The sequence below is a fragment of the Tympanuchus pallidicinctus genome, unplaced genomic scaffold (genome assembly GCF_026119805.1).
Source record: "Tympanuchus pallidicinctus isolate F22 unplaced genomic scaffold, pur_lepc_1.0 scaffold3, whole genome shotgun sequence".
NCBI lineage: Eukaryota > Metazoa > Chordata > Aves > Galliformes > Phasianidae > Tympanuchus > Tympanuchus pallidicinctus.
Genome location: NW_026294747.1, coordinates 78599085 through 78614916, shown reverse-complemented (window position 1 = coordinate 78614916; position 15832 = coordinate 78599085). Strand labels below are relative to the sequence as shown.

The window sequence follows — 15832 nt, the reverse complement described above, 5'->3', positions numbered from 1 at the left end:
CTGAGTTTTGCAATGGAGTATGGTCAATTTGGTATATATGTGGGCAGTCCATTTGATGCAAGCTGTGGTAAACTACATTATAATTAAAATGGAAAAAGATGTCTTAACAGCCATGTATCGATATAGAGGGCTATTCCTTTAAAACTACATAAAGCACACCATCTAAAAGAAAAATGTGGTGCTAGGATGCAGCATGACTGCTTTCAAGAAAAGACCTTTCCAGATCAAGTGGAAACCTGGAATAATGCAAAGACTGTTTCATTGGTGAAGCAAAGGGAAATCATAACTATTCAACTTAAAATTTAAGCCTTAGTTTGTCTGTGAATAAATACAGAACATGACTATGCAACTAACACCCTGAAATTAACTGTAGCCTAAATTGCACAGTAAGCTTCCTCTTCTGCAAGAATTTCTTCAGATTGATTAAGGAAACTTTTGAAATTTCTATAGTTACTTACAGTAACGTTGTCATAGTTACATGAACGGTGATCTTCGAGGTCAAAATCTGTGAAGTTCAATAGGACTCTGTGGCTGGAGTCAACTTGGATAAGCCAAGAACAGTCTGTGTTGTTACTATAAGGCTCAGGATAGTTTGGAGAATGGATTTCCCCACTGGTAGCTTGAAAAATACCACCACAGCCTGAAAAAGATATCATCAGCTTTCATCACAACTGCTCTGTTATCTCTAAGTAAGAATACATGTCTATTTTTAAACTGAGGGAAGAACGTTTCCATCATTTTATTTTCTGCATTGAACTCATGTAATATGAGTGTTCCAACTGACACATGGCCCTGTCTGCAATGAAAATCAATGGGAAATTATTGCTAGGAAAGTATAACCTTTCATTGTTGATGAATATGCAAAAACAATGTTCCTTTCCAGCCCTACGCTGGGTAGTAGATGTCTTTGAGTCTGAAGTTAATGCTGGTATTCCTCTACCCTAAATATTAAAAAAGCAATTAAAAATACCACTCATGTGAATGCCACAGACCTTTTACACATGAATCACAATAGCCTCATACTGAGAAAGTATAATAACCTTACATACTGAGAAAGCAATGACTTGGCCTAGCTGAGAACAAAAAAAATATTTCTGAATATATCAAGAAACCTAGGAGTTCCCCTTTCCCCATGAGCAGTAAAACATTTGCAAGCTTTCAAGTTCCTACTTCTCTATCCATACAGCTGAGGACTCCCTAAGCACTCCAGCCAACATCTGGATATTTCTGTCCATAACTGATCCAGTGCTCGTGAATATCTGAGCAAAAATAATAACGGATCCTGTGATAGAACTGCCATGGCTTTCAGTGGGAAAAAACACATGGATTTTCATAGTTTGTAGAGGGATGGAGGAGGGTGAGAGAAAGACATGCTGTCTCTGCTGGAGACAGAGACAACCTGCTGAAAGAATAAATACTATAGCATTACTGCATTCTGAAGAGAAGGTATTCAGAGGCTATAGGGAGGCTGAAAGCACAACAGGCAAAATGCTATAAAGTGATAAGAAAGCCTCAGGGGATCTAAGAATAAAAAATAAGCCACCAGATCTTGGAAGGGGATTAATTCAGAGAAGTATTGCAAACTGATCATTTTTTTTAAAAATCTTGTGTTTTTTTCACAAAACTTGTGAGAATGGAAAAATATAAACCTTGACAAATGAATGAATCAGTGTGCTTAATCAAGCAAAACTGCCAGAATTAAAATCTGCTTCCCTTCATTCTTCACTGCAATTAGTTACCAATAATTGGCCTTTTCATGAGAACTCCCATATAGAAACATGTGGTTGGATCTTTTAAGCATGTCTCTTCTTTTACTTATTACCAGTAAGGCTTTGAACAAATAATCACATGTGGGATGAATGAACCTTACGGAGTTCAAGTATTTAGTAATCATGCCAAATATTTGTGGAGGTCACCAAGTTCTTCAAGTAAAGCCATGTTTTCAGATCTTTTGCATTTTATGATTTAAAAACAAAAGCATTATTTGGCTAATACAGGACTAATAATTCGTGTGAGGTGGGTAGAGAAGGGCAGAAGAGTATTTTACTACCATAAAGTTCCTTTATGATTACAAAAATGCCCTGATTAATTTTTTAGAGAAAAAACCCCAACAAGGTAGCCTGTATAAATATATAGGTGGGCCTATGAATTTGAGCTAATTGTTTTCTTTCTCTCTTTTTCCCCTCTGGGTGTTTTTCAGTCTCTCTTAGTGTTACTGCATCCAGTAACACCCAAATTCACCCTTAGCTCTTAATCTTATACTGGTTATCTACATGCTTGCATGGCTAATCCTCAATTCTGACTTCCTGAATTTCTCATAGAACTAATCAGTACACTCACCATGTGGATTTTCTTGCCAGGAAGCATTGAAACCTTTCCCAGTCACTGCTTCATCTGTCTTAAAACGGACAACAGCTGAATTACCAGTGGTAGAGACCAGGAGGGGGTTCTGTGCTGATCTTGAAATACACAGCTGGGCTAGTCTGGGAGAGAGGAAATCAGGGCCACCAAAGACCTAGAAATGGAAGAAAACACTGGTAATATTTTTAAAAGAACCCATCTGCCACATAGAAAAGAGAGAAATGTTTTGGAGAATAAGAATCTCTTGTAATACTGAAAGTGATTCCACATTTTAAAAGCAAAGTGGATAATAAGGTTACTTTCTGTGCAAGTTTATTTTGTATATGCACCATCCAAAACAGAATGAGAGTTCAAAACAGCCTTGTATTAAATAAGAACTTTCTGCTTTGGGGACTTTGCTACATTCTTCTTCACTGATCCCTCTACAGTTATTACCTTGTTTCTGTGGAAACATAAAAAAACATTTTTGTGCGCTTGTGAAAACAAACTATATATCTTTGCAGGAATTTATGCTGATATTTTGCACAGGTAAGACTGATTTATTTTATTTTAATCGGGGCTAGATTTTATCACTTTCTATTCAAACAAAAAGTTGCAATTTTAGTAATTTCAACAGCAGAATCAGAATCTAAAACACAAAATTTTGGTCCTGTAAACTACAATATAATAATCCTCTATGGAAACAAGGATATATACAGGGCTGCTCCAAAAAGTGACACCTTTTTTTTGATTATGCTGGCCCACAGAGTCTGAGGCAGATGTTGGTGGTATGGCAGTACAGATTGAAACCTTCTCACCAATATTCTGTTATATTTTGTTGCTATCTGACTGGTGGCAGCAGAGAGGCAGTCTGACAGAATGGTGTCTGACGTGGATGTGCATATGGAGCAAAGATGTGGAACTGAATTCCTCCATATGGAAAACAGTGGCACCAGTGGACATTCACTGGTGTTTCCTGAATATTTATGGAGAACAAACAGTGGATGTCAGCACAGTGAGGTAGTGAATGGTGCATTTCAGCAGTGGCAACCGTGAAGTGGGAGACAAACCATGTTCCAGGTGGCCATCATGAAATGAAGAACATCTTGATCTGCTCATCCATGTGAATCAGCTGATAGTGGTAGCTATACTGAAAAACTACTTTATGCAGAGAATTTGCTTTATCAAGTAGTGTTATTATGCTGTTTCTAGCTATTGTAGTACCCACGGAAATAAGTAGAAAGTATTGCTTTCATAGTGAACTACATACCATACATATTTGCCACAGTTAAAAAAAAAAAAAAAAAAAGAAAAAAAGAAAAAAAAAATGACATTCAAGAGCTGGAATTTCTTATTTGGTAAAGCATACCTCAGGCAGTTATGAACTAGAAAACCATCACTACATCGTCATCGGTATTGTGCACTTTATAATGAAATTTATTGCAATTCAAGTGAATTAAATGGCAGTCTTGGAGCCTTGCTAATCCTGTTTTTTGTTTTTCAAAAGAGATGTGGGAGGATCTTAGTTTGAGCCCATTTTTAACTGGTGGAACTGGCTCATCTACCTCAGTCTTCCCTCTTACAGCCACAGACAATACACACGCTCAGCACAATTTCAAAAAACAGATGCTACCTTGGTACCCAATGGCTTCATGTATGTTAATGAAACACTGTCTGATACTACAGTCTCCACCTTCCATGGAAATGTTTCTCATGAGACAGCAGCTGCAAAAGACAGCTTGACAGTAGCCTTAAATGTCAAAACTGTTGGAGACATCAAACAAGAGTGTGCCATTATCTTTCCACAACTGAACTAGCTATAGATAGAACAACAACAGATAGAAAAACTATTCTGGTTCTATCTGAAGATATTACATAATAAATTCAAACTCTGAACTACAGAATGGCAAGTTCTAACAACAAAACTGGGAAATAGAAAGGTTGGTCAACAGATCCCATCAAGATTTTCCCAGCAGTAACAACCCAAGCCTGATCCAGTATTTTCTTAGTCTCATAAACATGAATAAGGTTGAAAAAAGCAATCCATTAATCTCTATCAAAAAGTGACAGTGCCAAAAGAATCAGTCTTCTGTAAGGCCTTTTTGCCCCTGATCACTTCTAGACGAGAGCAAACTCAGTATTTGAACAAGCCCTGCCAGACACTTTCTAACCTCAGAAGTTGTTTGTGTTCTGTCCAAGTTAAACATCTGAGTAAATCTTACAAATAGCTGAACTAGCTCCATCACCTTCAGGGCTAAGGGTAGCGCACTGCTACATAATTTCATGGATATTGTGCACACCAGCTGCTCGCACTGCCTGATGCTGCTCTGCCATTAGAGGTACAAAGAAATATTAAAGGAAAAAGCATGGAGTGACATCAGGGTAATGTGGCATTTCAGAAGCTGAAGCTTCAGCCCCCAGAAGAAACAAAGAATGAATTCTGTCACAGTCTCTTAGATGTTCAGAAGATTGTATCTTGTTTCAGTGGCTGATTACACAGGCTTAATAGCTTAAATATATTAATTTTGTCTAAGACTAGCAGTTTTTTGCTTTCTGCAGGGAGTCTACATGGTTGAGTGCATAATGGTCCCTCTGTCTAATCAATCTTCTCAAAGCATTCAGAAGTCAGAATGGATGAAATCACAGCTCAGATTAAGACTCGGTAAGGAAGCAGTCATAGTCTAGGGAAGAAGCATGTTTGTCCACTGGAACCTCAGTCTTTTCAGTAAAATGTCACCGCTTGGCTGCTTGTAAGGCCCAATGACAATTGCATTTGTCAGAAGTCTGCACAAAATGTGAATTTTAAAATGTGTTCGTGGTATATCTCTCTGAGTCAGAGCCACAGCATGGGACTTAGCAGGAACACATGTTCTTAATCATCTAAACCTGCCTGGAGAAGCTATGTGGCCAAGGAAACAGCAAGAGTTTCTATAAGCATCTAATCTGTAGCATGGACTGGCCTCTCACATGGTGCTCCCTGGGGCCATCTGCACACCATGGGCAAGGAGACCAAACCCAGCTCTGACATAAACCCTGCCGACTTCTGCTGGGTGGCTAAAAGAATTAAGAATGGGCAAGAATAATGAATGGGTTTTGTGTGTTTCCTTTACACTGTTAGCTGTTCAGCAACAGTTTTCTGCACAGTTTCAAAATAAAAAGCACTAGTCAAAGTCCAATTCATTAGAGCTAGGAGTATATTTCTTTTCTCCTTTATGCTGGTTTAATTAATCAGATGCTTTCAAAAGGACTGGAACAAAAACAAGCTAGTGCGTTTCCATGACAAAAAACAATAAAATGTTACTGTTGGCTACAAAATAGAAAATCAGTAGTTACCACACGAAGAAAAAAAAAGGAAAAGGAGGATTGATGGAAAGAATGAAATCCAGGGTGTGGCTCACAAAAAGTCACAGGATATCTCAGCTGCAAACAGATAAAAAATAAAAATGTTTTATCAGATCAGAGCACCTGATCCAGTAAAGCTGGATGGCGTAGAAAAGGGATGTGGGACATTGTCATAAAGCCCATGGTTTTAATCTGTTCTTACCATTTGCTTCTGCCCTGTTAGCTCCATTTATTGTTAACAGTCAGCATTCCAGAGTTATGAGCAACAGAAAGCTGTTTTCATGTGGTCGGTCACCCTCATGACACAGATTTTCTGGGAATAAAACTGATCCCTGCTCAGATATAACTGCCAGCAAAGAGAGAGCCCAGCTTTGACAGAGAATCAAGACTTACAGTAGTACTTGATGGCTCTTTATGCTTAATGAGAAGACAAAAGCAACTACTAAAGACCTGTAAGTGCAGTAGGTTGACAGGTTTCCCTCATTTTCTGCTCAGTGTTACCTCTTGCTGTGGCAGCATATACTTAAAGCTTTCAAAAACCTGATCAGTGGTCATTTTTCTCTGTATGTATTTTCAATAGAAGCCTTTAATTTTTTTTTTTAACTCTTTCATTATGTCCAATATGATGGCTTCTATTTCCATAAAATATTTCAGAAAACACTTTAAAACAAGCTTCTGTGACAATATCTGCGGACTCTAACCATAGCAGAAAGGAGAAACTGCATCAGACTGTTTCTTCTGTTCCTGCAGTCCTTGGAGTGATCTGCTCCAGAAAGAAAAGTACATTACCTGTGTATTTTTGAGAACTAAATCTAATACTCTTACCTCCAAAACATCATAGTCGCAGTTTGGGTGATATTCAACGTCAAATTCCTCAATGGTGAGTTGGATGCTGCTACCAGGCGTTGTGTGAATGTACCAGATGCATTCTCTGTTGCTTGGATATCTGTTGGGGTAGCCAGGACTGTGAAAGGAACCAGAAGGGCCAGAGAGTTCTCCTCCACAACCTGATAACACAGCAAAGCAACCTGTCAGTGAGGGGCTCTGGAAAATGTCACTGACAGCTCCATAATGAGGACAGACATTAGCACCAATTTCCTGCGTGAGGGTGTGCACCGGGTTGGATGACCCTCTCTGTCAGAGGAACTGAGGTCTATTGGAAAGGAAAAACTGAGGAACTGCACGCTGGGCCTGCTAGCAGATCCTGTATAGTAAGCACTTCACCCTGTTTTGCCATTCTTCTCACCTAAGTATTTTCTTTGACAGCTGAACAGAGACATAGATTTAAAAAAAAAAAAAAAAAACGAAATAAAAAAAAAAAAACAAAAAAAAAACTTTTTTTTTCTTTTTTTTTTTTCTTTTTTTTTTGTATCAACCTCTAGCATTGTTTCATTGGTTCTAAAAAGCTGAACTAGTTTCACCTCTAGCTGTTACTGACCTCAACTAATACACCAATTAAGTTATCATGCGGAGGGCTTTCTATTCTATTGTTGCAAAAATGCCATTTTCCACTGCTTTCGAATTAATAAAATTAAAGACAATGCAATTTCCCTTAGCCTACTGAGCACGATTACAAGCTGGCAAGTCACAGTGAATTGCCAGAATTGTCTTTCTGACTTCTGGTGGGTTTAAAGTTATTTTTTACTGAATTGTAACCATGCAATTGTAAAGACACGCCATACTTGAAAAATTACGGTGAGTTTTTTTGGTTATTTTATTTTATTTTTTTTTTTAAGATAGGAAATTATTGTACCAATCCCACCCTCCAGCCACTTGGGTGATTAAATTATTGCATGTTATCAGATAGATTAAAATAAGAATATACGTACATATATGCAAAAATAAAACAAACCAAATGCAGACCCTGATTTGACAGCATAAAGTAGTTGAACATCTGAAGCTGCAGTTTTATTATTGCTTTATATAAATATAAATGGTTGCACTTGGCTCCTTTCGTTTGGTTTCCTGGGAAGATGTTCTCACTGACCCAGTCTCCAGCTGAGGGAGGCTGTGGGATGGAAAGGTACAACAGCCCTTTCCAGTTTCAGGGCAAATTTAAGGCAGCAACATTCATCATGAAACACCATTTTTAAAAAAGCCAATAGAGTGTCTGTGTACTCATGAAATGCAGAAAGTAATTTTGCATTTGGTCTGATTTTATCGTATGTCACTCTGCCTTGTAGCAGTGTTTTGTTCATCTTCACATCATAAGCCCCCAGGTGCTTCATTTAGGCACTAATCTTTTACTAACATAGATTTTACAGTCACTTGAGCTTTGTAAGAAAAGCCCACATTCCATCAATCTCTTTGGCTTCATTTCCAGAGGGAAGTTTCTGTCACACAGCAAAAAAGCTCCAGAATATTTACTAAAACCAAGTAACAAACCATGAGCTGCATATTCCCAGAAGCAAATATTGTGGAATGTAAGAAGTGATAGATAGTATCTGTACCAGAGCTTTTAGTTAGAGGAGACATTTTATAACATAAAGCCAATAAAATATCCCTCTGATCAAGATCAATTAAGCCACAGAGAATTTTAAGACTCCTCTAATCTCTACGAAGTCTATAAATAATTTGCTACTTGAACAAGGTTTTTGCTACTTGAACAAAGTTTTCTGATTGTCCTGATTGCTCTCCTTAACACCTTTTTTTTTTTTTTTCTTTAATTTTTTTCCCCTTCCCTTCAGGAAGCTATAAATGAAGGTCTTGAATTAAATACAAATATGTTTCTCAGCACTTCCTGTGATAAAACCACAGTTGTTAGAGGGTGGCCCTGGCAGCATTTGCCACCACCTCTAGCATGGGAGTCTTCCAGCTCCTCACTAAAAACTCAGGTTTGGCTCTGATGCTTTCTAGGACTGCAAAATACAATCTATGAGAGGAAAGAGCAGCACTTCCGAAAGAGAGGAACACATTAGGAGGCTGCTTTAAACAAAAGGGCCACCTAACTAACCACAGGTATGTGGAAGATGTTTTCAGGCATGTCAGCTGCATAACATAGACCCAGCACAAATAGGAAAATTTCCTTTTAAACATCAGCAATTAAGCAATGGCTATCCACAGGCCTGTACATGGCTGAAGGTGACCCTATAGGATAGCTTTTTTGCTCATCTTGCTGCACACGATGCTTTGTAATTGACTGGTTGTTTTCTTTTACAACTGGGGGAAAAAAGGGTACGGCGAGAGTCCTACAATTGCAGCATGAGCTATTCTCCTCCCTCAGCAGCAGGAGCAAACCGTGAAGCACTGAGCAGGCCGCCATCCACTCTGGGAAGCAGAAGGGTTTCCCAGCAAGCAGGCTGCATGGCTGGGCTGCCCGGGGTGGGGATGGGCAGGAGGGGACTTTCAACGAGCAAGAACAAAGCCAGTTGCTATTTATCAGCCTGAAAAAGCTGGGAATGTTTTAGAACTAAACAGGCAGTTATGACTCAGCTTCTCCTACTAAGAGTTTCCTGATAGCCACAAAGACATGTTTTTTATTTAAGTCTAGAATGTCTCAGAGGAGTGGAAAACTTGTGTGCTGCTGCTTAAGGCACAGACCGTTCTTTTTCTGCAGCCTTGCAGGTAGCATTCAGATTAGTCATGCTCCCTCTCCAGAGGGGTTTATACTTGCTCTGAATTCAATCGATATTCTATGGACGAAGCAAGTGAAGCACATGAATAAAAATGTCAAACTGTTGTCAATGTGCCATTTCTTTTCTTCCAACTACTAGCATTCCCAGAAAAGGTTTTCTTTTTAAGTGCTCCAGGAAAGTGGAGGTCAGTTGAGTCATTTCTTATAATGAACATGCAGAACTCATGTTGCCAACCTTATTGTTTGCAAACAAATCAGAAATTGCTTGAGCTTATGCCCAACTATTTGTTGAATAACACCTGAAAAAAGGACTCATTACTCTTTGCAAACATCTGAACTTCACACCTAAGCTATTCTGACTGACCTGCATATGGACAGCAGAAACCTCTGCACCAGAGCAAAAATGTGATGCCAGAATTCTCTGGCCAGGTGGCAAAAAGCCTATACATCATGTTTCTGCTCTTACATAGATAAAAATCTGTTCTCTTGTGCTTCTTTTGGAAACATAGATGCTCATTGATTTTAACAAAATACAGAAATACGTCAGGAATTGATATTTAAAAAAATATATATATTTGAAATTTGCTACCTGCCTTATTCAGTCTCTTTCAATTTTCATTGGCCGCAAAGTTCTCATAGCATTATCTCCTTCTTTGACTTGATCAAAGATACAAGCAACTATGGAAATATAAACTAGCAGTACATATTTGTGTATTCCCTGCCTTGAGATGCTTATTTTATGCTCTGAAATCTTACTTGGCTGACAGCTCAAATTATCAGATAAGATATCAAATTATATTAATTCGCATGGTGTTCAGGTCAAATAGATATGCGTGACGATAAGCATATGCACAAACATTTACACATGTATATAAATACAAATGCATATATTCCAGGATTATGCGTTTAAGAGCTCATTCCATCACTGGCATCACCAGTGAACGACCACAAACCTTCTCCCACTATTTATATCTGCCTGCAAACGTCCGATTACATTTTGCTTTTATGCAAATAAAGGGAGCTTTTGCTGTATATGGCAACAAAGGAATAAACAATTTAGTGCTTAGCAATAAACAAAAATGAGAAGGCAGAACCTCTAAATTGCCTCATAACTTCAGATCGCAGTGAAACATACTTAAAAGTTTTTTCACAGCACAGAATTGCATGATCTTGCTGTGTCTGGACAGCTATATGGACAGCTGCACTGTGGAAAATTTTCTTGCAGCTGAACTGCATACGGCATATGCTCAGTTTGTGCAGCTTTCCTTGCAGTCATTTTGGAAAATTCTGCCTTGCAGTTAAACTTTAAAAAAGTGTGTGGGGGGAATGTTTTAGCAGTGTAAAGGTCTTGGAATTCGCTTGAAAAATGCTTAAAATAGCTACCTAACCTGGTAGTTAGTTGCTAGGACATCAGGCAACAAACAGAAAGCTCAGGAAACATGTATTTGCTGGTTTTGCTTTCCTCTGGCTAAAATCTTAGCAGTCGTTGAACATTGTGCAAGAGGTAATTTATAGATGGCTCTCTGTATTACTGCCTGTTCGGTTAGCAGATGGTGTTCATTAACCAAAGAAGAATCCCAATTCTCATAAATAATTATAGCTGAATACAGAAGTAGTAATCTGTGGAAACCTCTATTATTCACAAGGTTTTCTGATTTATTCATAGCTACATTTTAGCCACACTCTAGAACAGTCCCTCCCATAAAGCTTAAAGTAAACTGGCACTGTTTCTTTAAAGTCAGTTAGGGAAATGAAAGGTTTCAGGATTGTTCTATTTGCTGTGCTCATACTGGAATACTTCAATAAATGTTAACTGACTCTAGCTGCAAGGAGCATTTAGTATGAACATGTCTGCTCTACTCTAATATTTGTATGAAGTATAACTTGGACTTGATTATGAAACCTTTTGCTCTCTTGAGCAGATTTATTTTATAGAATATTATCCAGTGGAGCAGCTAGGATAATGTTTTTTGGGGAGGTTTATGCTAGCAAGTAAAAATTCAAGTGAGAAAAAGTTTTGGTTTGTTTTCTCCTTTCTAATTTGTTAATTACCTATATAGTTTTCCACTAGTATTTTTTAACTTTTTAAATCAGTCTCCTGAGTTCTGATATTTTCTTCTACATGTCCCAATCTGAGACCACTAAGATATTGGATAAAGAAAAATTCTGGAGACCTGGAGACTTAAAAGACACTTTTAGACACTTAAACACAAGCTTGGAATCTCCCAAGATGCTGAATGGCCACAGTTTCTGTAGCAGCCGCCAGTGTTCAATGTTCCAAAAAGAAGTCCATTTTCTAACTTTCAGACATTGATGGAACACTTTAGCAACGTGCATTTATAAAAAAGAATGGCTTTTATTATTATATATTAGCCAGAGGGAGAGGGGTCAGCTTGCTCAAGAAATAAAAATTCATTCCTCACAATGTCTTATAGAGAATATGTCAATGTTTTTAATAGCCAGACTGTGATACAAAAAGCCAGCTGAACACAGCACACCTATAATTCAAAAAAATTGTTCAAGTCGTGATAAAATCAGACCCCTTGAATCTCAGATCTGAAGTGATACAAAAAGACACTGAAAAGGAATAGCCATTCCTGAAAAGTGAACTACTGTTGATTTTCCAAGGCTGCATAAGGAATCAAAAATAGAGTGAGAATTCAGGCTTAGGAAATCTGGGCATCAGCTCCACCGGCAATGCAATATTCTCTCCAGCAATCCTAATGGATGTCTGGTTTCTGCATCTTAATCTAATATTTGTTTCGGTTGCGCTTCCCTGAAGAGCTTACAAACTATTTCACAATTTGCCTCCCTATATACTAAAAAAAAGTCTTTAATTATTGCATTCTTTTTAATAGTTTTCATCTTCCAAAAATATGGGCCCAGTGTAACAAAAACTGCTCTCCTCATGAACCAAATGAGGATTTTTCCATACCCTGTCTATCAGTCATGGCTCCCAAGGGAAATCCAACTGAAAGAAGATGATGGCAAGAGGAAGAAAGCAATACTTTGGAGCTACATTATTCATCTCTCAGCAGTGTGCTTTGCTTCTTTTTTAGAGGGGGAATTAATGTGCCACAGAAAACAGAATAGCAAACACAAATTCTGACTATACTGAGAAGAGCCAATTAAATTTGTAAGTTTTACTAACAATGAAGCAGACTAATAAGCAAGCTTCCGATGAAACACATATATATAAAGCAGCCCTCCTACACATACATTGCTTAATAAGGTAAGTGACGGGTCTAGAAAATATGTGTCTTCTCAGATAGTGACAGTTGTCACTGGTGTAATTTTGCACTCATAGACCTCTGCCCTTTTGGCCTCCTGAACTTTTTTAAGGAAAGCAATTCAACTGGTATGCCATCTTTGCTACATCCAAATTGTTACCAAGAGTTTGTTCTTACACAGAGGGCCAATATGTGTCCTCAAATATATTTGCCTGTATTAAGCTTCCGGACAAACAGCAGAAGAAGAATGAGCACCTAGCAGATTCAAACTTTTCTCTGGTAAGTGCAGCTTAATCACTGAAAGGCATTTAGATGAACAGTGTTATTACACAACCAAAAACACTTTTAAATTTATTTATTTGCACTATAACTTTGCATGCAAGTTAAAATGATACAAGACTCTTTAAAGCATAAACAACAGCTTTCCCACAAGATAAATTCTCTCTTTGAGAAAGCCTACAGACTAGGTTTCCTTCAGCAGCCCAAGACAGCAACTGAAAAGATGCAAATGTTTCAGTTCAAAACATCTCAAATTCATGCTATGCATGTCAGCTTGGGCTCCTCATGCCAGTTCTTGATGCAGTCTTTCAGCTTTTCAAATCACTTCATAACTCCCAGCAAAGCTACCAGAAAGAATGTCTGAAGTGAACTGTATTAGACCCATGGTGGCAAACCCAACTGGTGCTCTCTTTGATCACCAAAGAATGTGAATGTCGTTGATATATTTCTCTTAGATGCTTCACAGCTGCCAGTTAAGGAGCATATGAACAGCCTGAGAAATAGTTTACAGGAGCTTGAACTCTAGAGTATACATTTGTCGTTTGAGCAGAAGCAAAACTCTCCTCTTAGCATATATATATATATATATGTAGCCATCATATTGTTAGGTGAGAAATTAGCAGACCATGTTTAGCTTTTCTTATGAATTTGCTCTCAAAGAAGGAACCTGAATGCTTCGCTATGAAACTCCCAGCTGAAAGCAGCATCTCCTGCTGAGTTCCTCTACACTAAGAGACATTCTTTGCTGAGGATTTTGTACATTTAAAAGATATTCACAAGGGAGAAGTGAGCATTGCACCCAGACCACAGCAACATATCTAATTTTATCCAGCCCATGGTAGCAGTATATGCTCTGATAACACAGACACCAAGGGTAAGAGGGCTACCCACATTTGTGCATGTCGCCAATCTAGAAAAAAAGGAAGTGCCTACAACATATAGAAAGAGAATGACTGTGGTCGTCTGTGGAAGAACTTGCACTCATATTACAGGCTGTCAGGAGTCACAGCTGTGACGTTCAGAGCCAGCAGTGACATTCCCTAGGAGCCAGCCCTATCTGATCCCATACATCCTGCTCTGCTGCTCAGGCACAGCCCCATATTAGCAGGCTGGGCTCTGCACAGCATGCGGTTTTGTGTCCAGGAGCTCAGAGAGGGGCAGTGCTGGCTGACAGAAAAGTTGAATGTGTCAGTGCAGAAAGGGAATGTGGGAGGTGGGAGAGTCCGGGAAATGACTGTGTGGGGGAGGTGGAGGGAAAGCAAAAGAGTTCTTACTACGCAGACAGATTTTAGAAAGCTCTCAGAGCTTTAGAAAAGCAAGTTAACCCAGAACCATGGTTACTGTATAGAGCTGATGTCATCTGGCTCTGTGCATAAAAGCCCACACTTTTTCTTCTTTTGTGTAGTCCCAGGATGACATCAGCTCGAAGCACAAGAACGTACCTTTGTGCTGCAGCACTTCCCCTGCTGGCTCCTGCCACACATCACATTCCTCCTGCTTATGGCCCTCCATTGCCCAGAAATGCTCCCTGACCCCCACTGAATGCCAAACAGCACTGTCTAGTCACAGAGTGCTCTGGGAGCCCGGGAGCTCCAGCACTCCCTGGCAGCACAGAGGAGCTCCTATTCAAGCAATGTATGCATGCCCTACACCTCAGCAACCCACAGTGGGGCCTCTGCAGCCGATTTCAGCTGCATTACAATGCTGTCAAAGTTGAATGGTGTGAACTGATTAGGCAAGACAGGGTAACTGTGGCTATTTAATTATTTTAGGGGTTGGATCCTCTTTGAGGGGATATACAATGGCATATGATTTAATCTTGTTACAGTCCAAGATTGCCATTAAAACAAGCAGAGTGAAAAAATAACATCTGAAGCCTAATTTACAAAGAAATTGCAAACATACTTTGCAGTTGTATGATCGTTAACAGATTGGTTTATAATTGGCATGTATGCTTGCTATTTAACAAGGCCTGCAACACTCTTTGTGACACACAAACACAAGAGGAAAAGAAAACATCCAAAGCACATCCTGGCCAATGTTATTTCATGCAGAGAAAGGAGGGGAGCAGAGTGAAGGGAGAACTGGAAGTGAACACCCTGATCAAAAAAACAGCACCAATAAAGCAAACCAGAGAAGTCTGCACTGGAAAAACAAATCTACAGAAATCAGGCAAACAGAGTTGAGTGTTTCCCATTAGAAAGCCCAAGTAGCCTGCTAATAGAGTAATATCTCCTTTAATAGTACTATGTCCTTTAATATTTCCCATTAATAGAGTAAATCTCCTTTTCAGCACTGCACTTCTGCAGATGCTCCTCATCCCTGTGACTTTTTCTGCAGATGCAAAGTATTCTGCTACTAGCCTGTGATCGTTTGATCTTCAAAAGGTGTGCATGCGCAGAAACATTCACAGGAAAATTATTTAAGCAATTATAAGGAAATGCTATGCTTTCAATGCTGTAACAGATTATTTCTACTTAGCTGGAAATGAAGAGGCACAAGCTGAAACTTACCTACCCATGAGTGAAAGAAAACACTTCTGTAGAGGAAGCCTGATTAACTTACCGTTAATATGCCACAGCATCTGGAACCCACTTCTAGCTTGCAGTCCATCAGAGTAAAATTCCACATGAAGACTGGTGCCTGTGGTGTTCCCTGCTGGTGGAAGAGACTGTCCACAGAAAGTGCCTATCAGGTTGGACTGTACATCAAGACCATCATAGAGCTGAAATGAAACAAAGAATACCCAAGTGAGTAAAAACAGCTTCTCAGTTCTTAGTGTACAGGATGGCACTCTTACAGAGCAACACGAGTGATTTGAATGCAACACTGATCGAAGGTAACCACAATATGTTTTAAAACCTGGCTACATAGTGAGCAAAGTAGGAAGGTTTTCCTGTTTCTGTTTTGGTATGTATTGAGGTTACTGGGGAAGAACGAAACGAACAGCAGGCAATAAACTGACATAAAAAAACAAAAAAGGAAGATGTCCTGGGTTCCAATTTGACTATGCATCTAATACTCCCAGTGCCTCCAAACCCTTCAGCGATAACTCATATTATGCCTT

The 15832-nt window shown here is 39.0% G+C and overlaps 1 protein-coding gene across 1 annotated transcript in view; it reads right to left on the bottom strand.

The window, feature by feature from the left end:
• The window catches only part of CUBN (cubilin), a 132036-nt gene that overhangs the window by 63967 nt on the left and 52237 nt on the right, over window positions 1–15832 (bottom strand). Inside the window, exons 28-31 of the mRNA XM_052696991.1 lie at window positions 15331–15490; window positions 6508–6689; window positions 2341–2515; window positions 459–640 (exon numbers count right to left, since the gene is read on the bottom strand). Of these exons, the coding sequence (XP_052552951.1) occupies window positions 459–640; window positions 2341–2515; window positions 6508–6689; window positions 15331–15490 (699 nt within the window). The remainder of the gene's footprint in view (window positions 1–458; window positions 641–2340; window positions 2516–6507; window positions 6690–15330; window positions 15491–15832) is intronic.